The sequence below is a fragment of the Canis aureus genome, chromosome 1 (assembly GCF_053574225.1).
Source record: "Canis aureus isolate CA01 chromosome 1, VMU_Caureus_v.1.0, whole genome shotgun sequence".
NCBI classification, from domain to species: Eukaryota; Metazoa; Chordata; class Mammalia; order Carnivora; family Canidae; genus Canis; species Canis aureus.
The window spans coordinates 15,141,768-15,155,771 of record NC_135611.1 but is presented as its reverse complement, the minus strand read 5'-3'; the positions used below and the strand labels follow the sequence as shown (position 1 = coordinate 15,155,771).

At 33.6% G+C, this 14,004-nt stretch overlaps 1 protein-coding gene across 4 annotated transcripts in view; it reads right to left on the bottom strand.

Annotated features, from left to right (window-relative positions):
• PIGN (phosphatidylinositol glycan anchor biosynthesis class N) overlaps positions 1 to 14,004 on the bottom strand; it is a 114,730-nt gene that overhangs the window by 36,211 nt on the left and 64,515 nt on the right. For all 4 annotated transcript variants that reach the window (XM_077891202.1, XM_077891193.1, XM_077891220.1 and 1 more), the window contains 5 exons: positions 12,170 to 12,269; positions 11,973 to 12,065; positions 10,929 to 11,020; positions 7,956 to 8,064; positions 5,200 to 5,308 (listed from right to left, as the gene is read on the bottom strand). In XM_077891202.1, the coding sequence (XP_077747328.1) occupies positions 5,200 to 5,308; positions 7,956 to 8,064; positions 10,929 to 11,020; positions 11,973 to 12,065; positions 12,170 to 12,269 (503 nt within the window). The remainder of the gene's footprint in view (positions 1 to 5,199; positions 5,309 to 7,955; positions 8,065 to 10,928; positions 11,021 to 11,972; positions 12,066 to 12,169; positions 12,270 to 14,004) is intronic.

Sequence of the window (14,004 nt, the reverse complement as noted above, 5' to 3'; positions counted from 1 at the left end):
CTATATTTGTAAATGGCATGATAGTATACTTGGAAAATCTTAGAGAGTTGATGAAAAACCTAACTCAAGAAATGAAAGAATCCAGTAAGGAAATAGAATATAAAACCAATATGTAAAAATCAAGAGCAACTTATACTAAAAAAAAAAAAAAAAAAAAATAGAAGACACAATGAGTGAGAAAGGCCCATTTACAATTGCAAAAAAGAAGATAAAATATTTGGTAATATACTTGATAAGAAATATTTAAAGCCTGTATGAAGAAAACTATAAAGGCTACTCTTAGAGGCATAAAAGTAGACTGGATCAAGTGGAAAGACATCCCTTGTTCTTGGTTAGAATGCCTCAACATTACTTATGATTAAAATATAAGTTTTCCCTAAGTTTATTTACATATTTAATATGATCTCCTTAAAAATTCCAGTGGCCTTTTTTTTTTGTAGTTAGAGCAGTTGATCCTAAAGTTCATACTTTATTGTAATATACTATGAAGTCTCTGTAACTAAAACAGTATGCGATTGGCACATGAATAGGCATATAATTGGAATAGAATATAAAGTCTAGAAATAGGCCAGTGTATCTAATGTATGATAAAAGTGTTAAATCACTGGGGCAAATAAAGTCTTTATTAATGACAATGGATAGTCATTTGGAAAAAATAAAATTAAATCCTTTCTTTATACCATACATTTAGGATAATTAACTCTAACTAAATCAAAGATTGAAATGTAAAAGGTAAAAGTATACAAGTACTAGAAGAAAATATGACTGAATTCCTCTATAACGTAGGTACCAGGAACAGCTTTCTGTGACCAAAAAGTCAGATGCATTAAAAGAAGTCTGAGTATACAAAATTAGAAATCATTTGCAGGGCAAAAAGACATCATAAGCATAGTGAAAAGACATGTGACAAATTGGGAAAAAATTCTGTTACATATATCATAGGTAAAGGACTAATATCCCTAATTTATAAAGAGCTTTTATTTTTAATTTTTTTAAAAAAGATTTTATTTACTCATGAGAGAGAGAGAGAGAGAGAGAGAGAGAGAAAGGCAGAGACACAGGCAGAGGGAGAAGCAGGCTCCATGCAGGGAACCCGACGTGGGACTCGATCCCCGGTTTCCAGGATCATGTGCTGGACCGAAGGCAGCGCTAAACCACTGAGCCACCTGGGCTGAGCTTTTAAAAATAAAAGCAAAGAACCAAAAATTTTATTAAAATCTAGGGAAAACAGATGAATAGATCCTTCCCATTAGAGATATAAAAATGTCCCTTAAGCATGTGAAATGATGTTTGACTTCACTCATAATAAGAAAAATACAAATTAAAAACAAAAAGATACCATTTCTTAAATTTAAAACGGCATAAATTCCAAAGCTTGAACATAATTGATTGTCACTGGCATAAACTTATTGACTGGCATAAATTTAAAAGACTTTGGTGAGCCTATGGAGAAATAGGCACTATATTGTTGGCAGAAATGAAAAATGGTGCATCTCTGGAGGGGAATTTAGCAATATTTAAAAGTACTACATGCACATTTACCCTTTACATCAATAATATAACTTCTAGGAATTTATTCTGAAAATATACCTAACAGTATGAACTACGCATATGCTCAATGTTATTTGTTGCAGGATTATTTGTAATTAAAAAAAAATTAAAAAAAATCATTACCTACCTAAACATGAAAGCATAGGAGACTGGTTATATAAACAATGGAATACATACACATTGGAAAACTAAATAGCTGTAAAAAAAGAATAAAGAAGAGCTCTATGAATTGATATGAATTGATTACCAAGAGGTATTGAGTGAAAGATGCAAAGTACAAAAGAGGATATATAAAATGCTTCCGCTTCTGTGTAAGAAAGGAGGAAAAATAGGAAAACATACTTATATCAGAGAAACACATAAAGGGTAACTAGAAAGCAATGACGTTTATAGCCCATTAAGGACTGGAGATACAGGAGAATGGGGTGAAAGTACTACATACAGCACTTCTTTGAGTATACCTTTTTGTATAGTTTCTATGTTTGGAAGCATGTGAATATTGTATGTATTCAAAAAATTAAATAAAAAAGAATAGGAGGGATCCCTGGGTGGCGCAGCGGTTTGGCGCCTGCCTTTGGCCCAGGGCGCGATCCTGGAGACTGGGATCGAATCCCACGTCGGGCTCCCGGGATGGAGCCTGCTTCTCCCTCTGCCTGTGTTTCTGCCTCTCTCTCTTTCTCTCTCTGTGTGACTATCATAAAAAAAAAAAAAAAAAAAAAAAAAAGAATAGGAAAGAAAAAATAAAAACCAAAACAGCAAACTGAAACAAACCTAGTTGTGTTTCAAATGAATATCATAATCACCGTAAACAAAATGGAGGAAGGGAGGGAGGCAGGCAGGCAAATCTAAATAAATATGAACACAATATTTAACCATAAACCTTTAGTCTTAGGCAAGGTGAAGTGAGGGGGCAGAGTGAGAATTACAAACAAATCTTGACTAATATTAAGTTTATTTATTGTGATGGCATGGGTGAAACATTCCTGAAATTGCTTTAGATGTGCTATAGGACTAACAAATGAGTATACATATTGATGTTGTTGGAAGCCAAGGTTAGTTATCATCATGGGAAGAACATATAAATATGAAATGGGGGAAGGCAAGAAAGAATAGATAGAAATATAGGTATCAGCATGAACTTATGATCTCTGAAATATGTGTATATGCATGTTTATGTGCATGTATGTGTTAACATATGCGTGTATATGTACCTATATATGAGATGTTATATGTATATAAGAGTACATATTTCCTAGCTCTGTCTATTGAAGAGCAAAGAAGCAGATACCCCAGTAGTGATGAGTACATATGGCACCATTCACCCAATAAAAAGAACTATGGCTCCTCAGAGAAATAACTGATTCCAGAGCTGGGACAGTATGGATATAAGGTAAACTTTATAAGGTAAACATTTTCTCAATGCCAGAAAATAAAGTGATCAAAAAAATTATGGGGGTTGATGGGTGTGTATTTAGAAGCTAGCTTGAAGAGGCTCTCTCTAGCCAAGTCTGGGACAATTTAAGCCCCAAAGTATGAACAGTAATGAGTTATAAATTTTTAAAAAATAAGTGCTCCTGAGTCCACAAAAATAATAAATAGCTAAGTCAACGAATGAATGTATAGGAAAGAAGGGAAGATTCTCAGAAAAGAATGCAGAGAACCTCTGGTAAATGCAATGGGAATCATTTTGTGGTCATCATGACAAATATTGGATCAGGAAAGACTTATGAATGGATGTTACATCTAGGGAGGAATTTTGATGAGGATATTTGCTGGTCTTAGAGTGTCTCCTCACTGACAGTTTATTAGCAAGGGAAGGGGGGAAAACAGTAAATTTATGGTGAAAAATGGGTAATACCTTGATAGGGTGATACAAATTAACATCAACAATGAGGGACAGATAGAGATCATGCACCTCCAAATGTGACCTTAGGAAGGGCACAGCATCACTTATGCAATATTCTAATATTCAATTATTCAATTAATTGTAATATTCAATTAGGCCAATAATGCCTAACCTCAATTTAATTATAAGGAAATATCAGACAAATCCAAATTGAGTAACAATCCATTGTGGGGTGGGGGTTGTGGTTGGTTATATTCTTCAAAAATATCAATGTCATAAAAGACAAAGAAAGAAAACAATGCCATGAACATTGCTAGGTCGACTGAAAAATTAACATAAGGAAAGCAGAATAAATAAAAATACTGAATATGGCATCTAAAAATTTTAAGTGTACATATATATTCATAAACACAGATAAGGGACAAGCACATGAAGTGAAGGATGGCTTTCTGTAATTCTGATAAATGTTCTTTTTTTAAAAACCTTTTTATAAGTTTTAGACGTTTAGAAATGAGATATAATGAAATGTGCACAAGTTGTGTTTTCTTTGCTTCTCTTCTTCACTGTAGTTTACCCCTAGGTAGGTAAGAAAACTAAGGAGGTGAGCGAGGCTGCACTGTACAGGAATGAGCAAGAGCTGCATTGCTACTAATTATATCAGACCTCCTATTTGCCATATATTATTTATCTGCTGGTGTGTGTTGTACATGACTGTGCATTTGTGAAGTTATGCACTATGACAGAAAGACTTCCCTTTAATACGAGAGTTCCCATTCATAGTTTTTGTTTTTTTCTGGGGATTTAAAAACTAATATGTCATGTGAGAGATCATTATTTATGGTCACTTTACTAGAATATTACCTACCCCTTCCGTGTATAATATATGCTTCAAAAGGGCAGGGATGTTGTCTATCTTTATTATTCTCAGGGAATAGAACAGTGCCAGAACATAGTACAAACTGAACACATTGGTTTTTTTTTTTTTTTTTTGGATGAAGGAGTAGTTGCCAATATTGTTTATGCAAAATGAATATAAATAGTAACTTTATTAAATCAAGATAATTTAATGGGAAGGCCTGCAGAACAGCCTTCATCACTTTTAAGGTAAAGTTCCAATCCAAAAATCATTAAAAAAACAACAAACCAGAGAGGTTAAATTGCAAGTCACATTACTCATAGACATCACAAAATGTCTTTTTTTTTTTTTTTTTAAATGAAAAACTTGGACTTCAAGTTTGCACCTGTCTTGTTTTCCAGTTGGAAGTGAAACCCTAGGTCTTTAAGTTACTTCTGTTTCTTTCACATGAACATTTCAGGATCCTTAAGTAAAGGTACTATAGAGGAATGTGTTTTGAAACATTTAACTGGCTTTATAAAATGTGTAATGTGTTGGGAGGTAACTAATCAATGTTATTCTCAGCAAGGGAAATAAAGATAAAAATGAACTGTTTCCTAGTCTCTGTGTAAGAATGGAGAATTTATGAATTGACATGAAATTTGAGCATAAGGATCTCTTCTCTTCGGGAATCACTTAGAATTTTATTAGATGTGAATATATATTTAGCCTTATTATCAGGCCAATAATATTGTATCAAGTAATTCTTATCAACACATGAATGGTCATAGAAGTTCTAATTTTCTTTGTCAAATTCCAGCATGAGTTAGAAATCATAGCTGGTTATTATTATTTTCATTCAATGAAATTATTTCTCTCAGTAACAATAATACAGATGTAAATGGATAATTTTAAGATAGGACTTGATATAATAACATTAATTCATTTAGCTCGATTGCCCTCTTACCTAATATTATCCAGCTAATGATCTGGTTTAAAAAAGGCAGTCCTTGTTTCTTGAGTAGACTGTGATGGGTGCTGTACACAACATACATGGAAAGCGCTATGCTCAGCATCTGAGAGTAAATACAAATCACATCAGTAGAAGAGAAGGTGGTGAGAGACTTATATTATAAAAAGAATCCTTAGAAAAGTGCTGGAACAACTGGAATCTAGCCCCAAAGCTACTGAAATTAGACCAGCTCACCCTCTCACAGCCCAGGCTACAAGATAGAACTCTGTCACTAAGCAGAAAATAAGGCACTTGACACTTTTGAGAGTAGTTTAGTATATGTGGTCACACCATGTCTATTTAGAAATACTCATTATTAATTTTGAAGATTTCCTAACTCATGGAAATGCAGATGGTGCAATGTGGTTTAGTGTCTTCCACTTGTGGCCCTCACTCAGTCATGTCCATTGATTCAATACCTGTTTGTAGCCTGAATGTTCATACGGTAGTTGAAACACTAGGAGTTCAATAATCTTCAGGGAATATACATAAACTTGTGGAGAACTGGTAAACTATGGCTTGTAGGCTGGTAGCCTATTCTTAGAAATACTGTTTTGTTTAAACATAGTCACTTATGTATAGTCTACATTCATTCATTTTTGTGTTGTCTACAGCTCCCTCTGTGTTATAGTGGTAAAGCTGAGGATTTACAACAGACTCCATAGGACCCACAGCCTAAAATACTTATAATCTGGCTCTTTAAAAAATTATCTTCCAACAACCCCTGAACTAGTGAATTATTTGCCATTTTTAAGAAAGACAGCTATGGCTGTAAACAAAGTAAAATCTCCTAGAGATCAGATTAGCAACCTCATCACCAATCCTTAAGATACTTTTAATTTATTTTATATTATCAGTGAATTTAGGGAAAAAAATGCTGTTGACAAAGCTATGACATAATCCTAGGATCCTTTCAATGGTAAGACATGTTCTCACGTCAGAGACATTAATATGTTAAAAGATATTTATTGGGATCCCTGGATGGCTCAGCGGTTTAGCACCTGCCTGCAGCCCAGGGCGTGGACCTGGAGTCCCGGGATCGAGTCCCACATCAGGCTCCCTGCGTGGAGCCTGCTTCTCCCTCTGCCTGTGTCTCTGCCTCTCTCTCTGTCTCCCATGAATAAATAAATAAAATCTTAAAAAAATAAAAGATATTTATCTTGGAATCATCAAAAATATGCTACACAATAGAGCAATTAATCTAAATTAATAAAGTTATTGTAAAAAAGAAATTTTGCAACAGATTTACCTTATACTCAGGGATATTTCTAATAAGGACTCTAAGAATTTTAACATTATATTTGCTCCTGTAGAGTGGGATCCAGGAACATTCATTTCTGCCAAAGTAGTCATAATTATAGGTGAATTCTGTCAATGTTACCTGTGGGCTTTAGTGTAAAGCCAGTTGATACACCATTTAAAATGAAATATACATTCCTACGTCTTGATAAGACATTTGACAAAATACTTCTTGTCTTCTTATATGTTCTCCGTTGTTCTCTAAGGACAAACTAACACCTTTTAAGTGATGCTATATTTTTATTTTAGAGTGTTCTTGGCATTACTTTCTATTATCCCAGGTTTGTTCTGAGGAAATTTTTTGAGAAGACACCTATAATTTTTCTTTTGTCAGTGTTTTTAAAATTTTTTATTGTTAAAAAAAAGTGGTTTCCATGCTTATATAGAAAACAGCTGTCATTTATAGAATATAACATTATATACTCTCTAATTCACACAACTCAGTTAGAGATTAAAAACTACAGATTAAAAACAGACTGAAGCTATATTAATGGAAATCACATATTGAGTATACAGTATAAATGCGAATTGATTCAATTTTGAAACCTCAAGTTCAAAGTTCTTTTCACCACCAAAGCCAGTAACCACGGTGAAGTCTACCTTCCCTGGCACATCATCTGAAGTCTTAAACTGGCTATATTCTTCATATAAACATACTCAGAGGCTGCTTTCACTAGAAAATTACCGTTCCCCTGATGCAAATGAGAACAATAAGAATCTCAGTCTAAATCTCAGTTCAACTTTTGGGTGAATACAGATGCCTCTTATAACTCCTTAATCTCTGCTCTCTTGGCATCTTTGGGCTTGTCTGCTGACTTTTTGGCTATTTCATACCCCTTAGAGACTATATTTCCATGTAATATCTTTTTTTTTTCCATGTAATATCTTAAACAGAGAACTTTCTTCTCATCCGGCAGGTATTGAGCAATGTAAACGTGATGGCATCTTAAGAACAATATCATTAAATACAATCATAAGATCCATTTGGTATATCATTAGTGTAATATGGTATCGAAAACCTGTAACTAACTTGGGACACCTGGGTGGCTCGGCAGTTGAGTGTCTGACTTTGGCTCAAAGCGTGACCCCAGAGATCTGGGATAAAATTCCACATCAGCCTCCCTGCAAGGAGCCTGCTTCTCCCTCTGCCTATTTATGTCTCTGCCTCTCTCTGTGTCTCTCATGAATAAATAAATAAAATCTTGGGGATCCCTGGGTGGCTCAGCAGTTTAGCGCCTGCCTTTGGCCCAGGGCATGATCCTGGAGTCCCAGGATCGAGTTCCACATCAGGCTCCCTGCACGGAGCCTGCTTCTCCCTCTGTGTCTCTGCCTCTTTCTCTGTGTCTCTCATGAATAAATAAAATTAAATAAAATCTTAAAAAAACATACAAACAAACAAATCTGCAACTGACCTGAAACAGATGTAACAGCAGCTCTTCATTTATAAAACGATCTTTTCTTTTTATGAGAGATGTTAGAACACACAGGGACAGCAGAAGAACCAGCGAGCCAGCTCCTATTCTGTTTTAAAACACAATTCACAATTTTAAATTTCCTTAAGATATTTACTGAACATGCATCATATAAAAATGTTTGGTATTTTACTCTAATGTAGATTCTATCAGTCATTTGGTTTTATCATGATGAGGGAGCAAAATAGATATACAGGTATATAGGTATAAAAAATCACAGGAGGAAGATGCAGTAGGGATGGGGTTATTTTTAATTCCTTACAAATTTTTAGATATTTTTACCTTATTTCTTTACTTTGATTTTTAAAGATTTTATGCATACCAAGTCCTTAGTCTGACTTGGGATACATTTACAGAAAAACAATATAAAAAATAGTTAAACACATCATCAGTATCTACAACATAAATTTTCTGATTATGAGCACTTACTCATACAAAAAGGATCAACATTTCTAATCCCTAGTATTGCTAGCAGAACACAATGGTTCTATCATTAATCTTGGTGCTTTCCTCAGCTGCTCCTGGCTAAAGGAAGGGTAGGACAGAGGCCACAAAGGTAACATGTAGGTGAGGCATTTGAACAGTAAGGAAACAACAAACTACATTTCCTTTTTTTTAAGAGGAGGCGGGCGTTGTGGAGAGACAGAGGGAGAGAATATTTAGCAGGCTTCATGCCAGCATGGAATCTGATGTGAGCCAGCTCGATCTCACAACCTGAGACATGAACCTCATGACCTGAGCTGAAATCAAGAATCAGATGCTTAACTTATGAGGCATTTGCCCCAACAAATTATACTTTTTTCAAGAACACTAGGTATAGTATGGTTCCTGAGGTTGAAGGAAACTGATACCAAAGAAATGGTATACTAATGTTAAAGCTGTATTTCTCACCTCCTAAAAATCTGAGTTACATAGGACAATTGAAATAGTTGAGGACAGAATCTGGAAGCAGGCAATTTAACAAGTATGAGAAAAGGAGGTAGCTAAAGAGAAATAAGAAAACAAAAGGCAGGGCTAAAAATGAATGAAAGCAGGAATTCCTAGGAAAATACTTGCTTGTTTTTGCTTTTGTTTGGATTCTTTTCACACTCTTTTTGAAAATTGTAAGGGAAAAAAGTAGTTCTACATTCAACATGGATTACCACTTAAGCTTAAGAAAACAGTGACCTATGATCAAGATTCTTTGCTTTTTCTTTTTTTAAAAAAATAATTTATATATTTTTAAACTTTTGAATAATTTAATTCATTGGCAAATATGTTTTTTAGAGATTTGAGTAAGAAGAATATCATAGCTATGTTATTTTTGCTTTTTTCTTTAATTTTAATTTTTTCTTTTTAAATTTAACTTTAAATGTTTCACATATCTGTCTTGTTAAATTTCTAACGAAGGGAGGTGATGTGAGAGATCAAATGGAGAGCAGAAATTTCTCCATGAACCAGAAGTCAAAATAAAGAAGTTGCAATATAACCACTAGAACACCAGCACAAACTTAAATCACTGAGGAATTTAAATTAAGAAGCAGAGAGGGGGAAAAAACATAATTTTAAAAAATACAAATTAGGATTTCTCCTGTTTTAGCAAGTTTGCTTCTTGCATTCATCTTTAGTAAAATATGCAAGTGGCAAATTTCTATGGAGACACTTTATATAATTTCTCCTCCTTTTACCATATAAATTCTGCTCAACTATGTCAACACTGCTTGAACAGGACAGAAAAGCAGAAACTGACCAAAGCAGGGAAAGGGGTTTTATAAAGACAACAGGAGAGCTCACACAGAAATATGAAGCAAGAAATAAATGAAAATATTTGAATTAATCTTCTTACATACTATTATAGTTTATGACAGATACAAAATGTTTTTACTTAGTAAAACTAATAAATTATGACTGAGAAGTATGGTCTTAGAACTCCATACAATTATTTTCTTTTTTTTTTTTTTTTTTTTTTGCTAATAAATTGACTTTCTGGACTAATTCCTGACTTATTCTATACTAGTACTTCACAGAAATGAGATAATATGTGTTCACTGATAAATAACACATGCTCAAAAATTAACACATACTTTAAAAATATAATTTAGTTAATATTCCTTCAGTTAAAAAAGATATACCCTTATCGATTAAAGATTAGGTTAAAATGCTAAAAAAATTGCTTATACAGAGTTCAAAACAAAGTAACAAAGATGATTACACGATTAGAAAATGACAGGGAATGTTACATGAAATAGAGATCATTTAGCTTGCTGAGCACACACATGCACACACATGTGCACACACACACAGCTAGACTTCTTGATAATAATTTAAAATTAGGTCAAAAGTAAAGGTAATCAATTATTTTACAGATTTGGTATACACTGAGAAGAAATAAATGTGACAGCAACATGGAGAATTAGGTAAGGTATACAGAATTTTCTAACAGTTTAATTAGATATAAAGTCAAGGTACAGAGTCTCCTCCCCTAGAGATCATTACATGCAGATTAGGAGAGAATTTCATTATTCTATGACATTTAAAGTGTGAACATGTTCAAAGGCAAAGACAAAGATTACATCACTGGCTTTTAGATATTTTCATTTTTGGCAAACAAAACAATTTTCTCATATGAAACCTTTACTGATTCCTCAATATACAAAAGCTTCTAGACTTTTTTTTTTCTTTTGCATTTTAAGTTATCACTGTTTGGCTCAATTTTATTTTTTTGATAGGCCCAGAAGTATCTCCAGGGAGCTTTAATGCTCCTCAGAGACTGAGCCAAAATTACGACTAATGGTTTGATATTAGTATTTTAACTTTTAGTTTATTCACTAGTTTATTTTGAGACTCATAACCAAGATGAGGTTTATATTTCATAGTGTTGACTGAGAAAAACAATTATACTCAAAAGCAAATAAGTTAAAATATTGTTCATACACTAGAAAGATATCTGGCTTTCTTCCTACAACAGGCATCAGCGGGAATACTGCCAGGAGCAAAGAGAAGAAAATCCAACTCAGTGAGATGCTCTGAAATAAATGAAAAAGTTATCTTTAGACAAGTATGGTAAAGAAAACTGGCTTTAGTGTTTCGCAGACTTCATGGCTGTGAAGACTACACACAAAGCTTTAGAACTATTTAAAATGCAATACAGTTCCTCCTGGGGGCGGATTTGTCAAATAGTAGGCGCTGTTAGGTATAAGATGAGCCTTATCTGATTAAATTCTCACAATAACCTTATGAAGTAGGTTATATTACTCATAGTATTTCCGATGAGGAAACTGAACTCAGAGATGTTAAAGTATAAGTGTTCCCAGGTCTGTGACCAGTAAATGAAACAGCCAGGATTTAAACCTGGGTCATATTTCACAGCAAGGGCTTTAATCAATTTATGTTATACCATATGCTGATGATATCTATAAGAAAACTGGCCTGCAGTCATAATCAAGTGATAGAGCTCAGGAGGGAAGTAAAAATACTTGTGCAAGTAGATTAAGACAAAAAATTATCAATAACCCTATTAATTGGAGAATTTAGTAAGTTCTCAAAAGGTGGAAAGAAGATATTTCTATCCTCCTGGTACCTACATCAAAAAGTTTCAATGTGGAAGCATGAACCTATTCCCAGGAGTAGGAGAATGGTGACTTTTCTGACTTGAGTTCAGAGCAAAGCCTCCTAAGCCACTGCATTGCTCTAGACAACCATTCCTTAGCTAGTTGAGGCTAACAGAATCTAGGAAGTGATTTACAGAGGGACATACCAGTTCTGACTCTGAGTATTTCAATCACGGCATGACCAATTCATTTTGATATCAAAGTGTATGAGAATCACTTAACGGTAACCTCAGTCCTCCTGTCAAAAGGCTCTTTATGTAAGGATACGTCTTACCCTTTTCTTTATAAATGAACAATTCCCTGAGTTAAATACATATCAAAACAAAGTAGCTACTAATCTGTCCAATGTCAAAACAAGTACTTGTACCTTTGCTCGAATCCATAGCTGAGTGATAAATGGCCAACAGGCAAATGCAATAAGTCCAGCTGTGAGCATGTAGCGGTAGAAAAAACTGAGAACCTAGCAATGCATTCCAAAGAAGAAATGAAAAATGAGGTCATTTAAAAGGAGTTACATATGTATAAAAGAGATCTGAAAATTTTGTAATGCGATAAATTACTCACTAATACTTCAATTCCCAGGGTAAAGATGAACAGGTAGCCAGCCAACTGACTTGGAGGAAAGGTCAACAGTGATATGACAAAGTCCTGAATGACTTGAAACCTGTTTAACAAGATTATTTATACTACATATTGAACAAAAAAAAATTAGGTCATATGTGGTAAAATATAAAAACTGCACAACCCTAGAAATCAGGGACTTTTCAATTCATAGTTATTCAAAACCTAATATAATCTCTAACCAATTTCTTTCAATGGCTTCACTTATCTAAATCTTTTTTTTTGAAAGCTAGAAGTATTTTAGGAAAAAGCATAATTTCTAAATTAATTTGATAATGATCACAAAAATTTGTTTTTAAAAATAAACATTAATGATAAATAAGTGTTGATCTTAGTTTAAACACGAGAACACCCAATTACAGATACATGATCAGAAATAAAATATAATGAACCCAAATGGATAAAAACTAGGGAAAAATTTAAATTCAGCAAGGTTAATCTTATATCGAAATTTCCACTGTCTTAATAAACATAGGTTTTCCAAATCTAGGTAAAGAAAATCTTTTTTTAATTTGGGCCATTTATATTTATTTGTTTGTTTGTTTGCTTATTTATCCATTTATTTAAAGATTCCATTCATTTATTCATGAGACACACAAACACACAGAGGCAGAGACACAGAGGGAGAAGCAGGCTCCACACAGGGAGCCTGAAGCAGGACTTGATCCCAGGTCTCCAGGATCATGCCCCAGGTTGAAGGCACTGCTAAACCGCTGAGCCACCCAGGCTGCCCCTTAGGTAAAGAAAATCTTAATTGCACTTTTTCACTGAACTAAATAACCTTTTCCAAACCCAATTTAAGATGTTGCTAATTATACACTCACTGTAATTAAATGTGAATCCATAACCATTAAAAATGTATTACATACTTGAGTACTTTTTACATTTCATCACTGGAAAAAATTTTAGCATTTGTAGTGATTAAGAAGGTAATTACAAAAAATCAGTATCATTTGGTTTATTATCTTTTTCTGATTGAAAATAATGGTCACATAATATTATCAAAACTACTTAGGGGCCATGTAGAAAAGTAAAGATAACACCAGTCCAAAGAAGAATGCTTCTTTTGTTCTCAACAGTGAACTAGCACAAGAAAACGAGATGATTTTGTAAATCATTCAGAAGATTTTATGACTTTAGAAGAAAAGTGAATTTTTATGTTTTATTTTCTATTTAATCTACCAGAAAGATAGAACACAACATACATTCAAAATCACATTTCCTCTCAAATTTTAAACATAGATGTCATCTTCATAAATAGGACATTTAATAATTTAAGAGAGGTTCTGTAGTAGAATAGAATTTTCTGCAAGAATAAAACTTTCATTCTAAAAATTTTTAAACCAGAGATTAATTTTAAACCAGACTAGAAAAAAATCTGATTTAAGTACATATATCCAGCAATCCCATTCCTTTCAAATGGAGAAGCAACACCAAGTCCTTTTGTTAGTTTCTTTTTGTCTTATCCTATTTCTTTTCTTTTTTTTTTTTTCCTATTTCTTTTTTAAAGATTTTATTTATTTATTTGACAGAGAGAGAGAGTGCGCGAGCGAGCACAAATGGGGAGCAGGAAGACCAATGCGGGGCTTGATCCCAGAACCCTGGGATCACGACCTGAGTCAAAGGCAGAAACTTAACCCACTGAGCCACCCAGGCATTCCTCACTTATACTTTTAAATGATAATATTTTAAACATTTTAATATCAATTTTTATTTTTGATATTTTAACATGGGTCATATAGTAGATGTGGTCAAAGTTGGAGTTAACAAAAATTAGA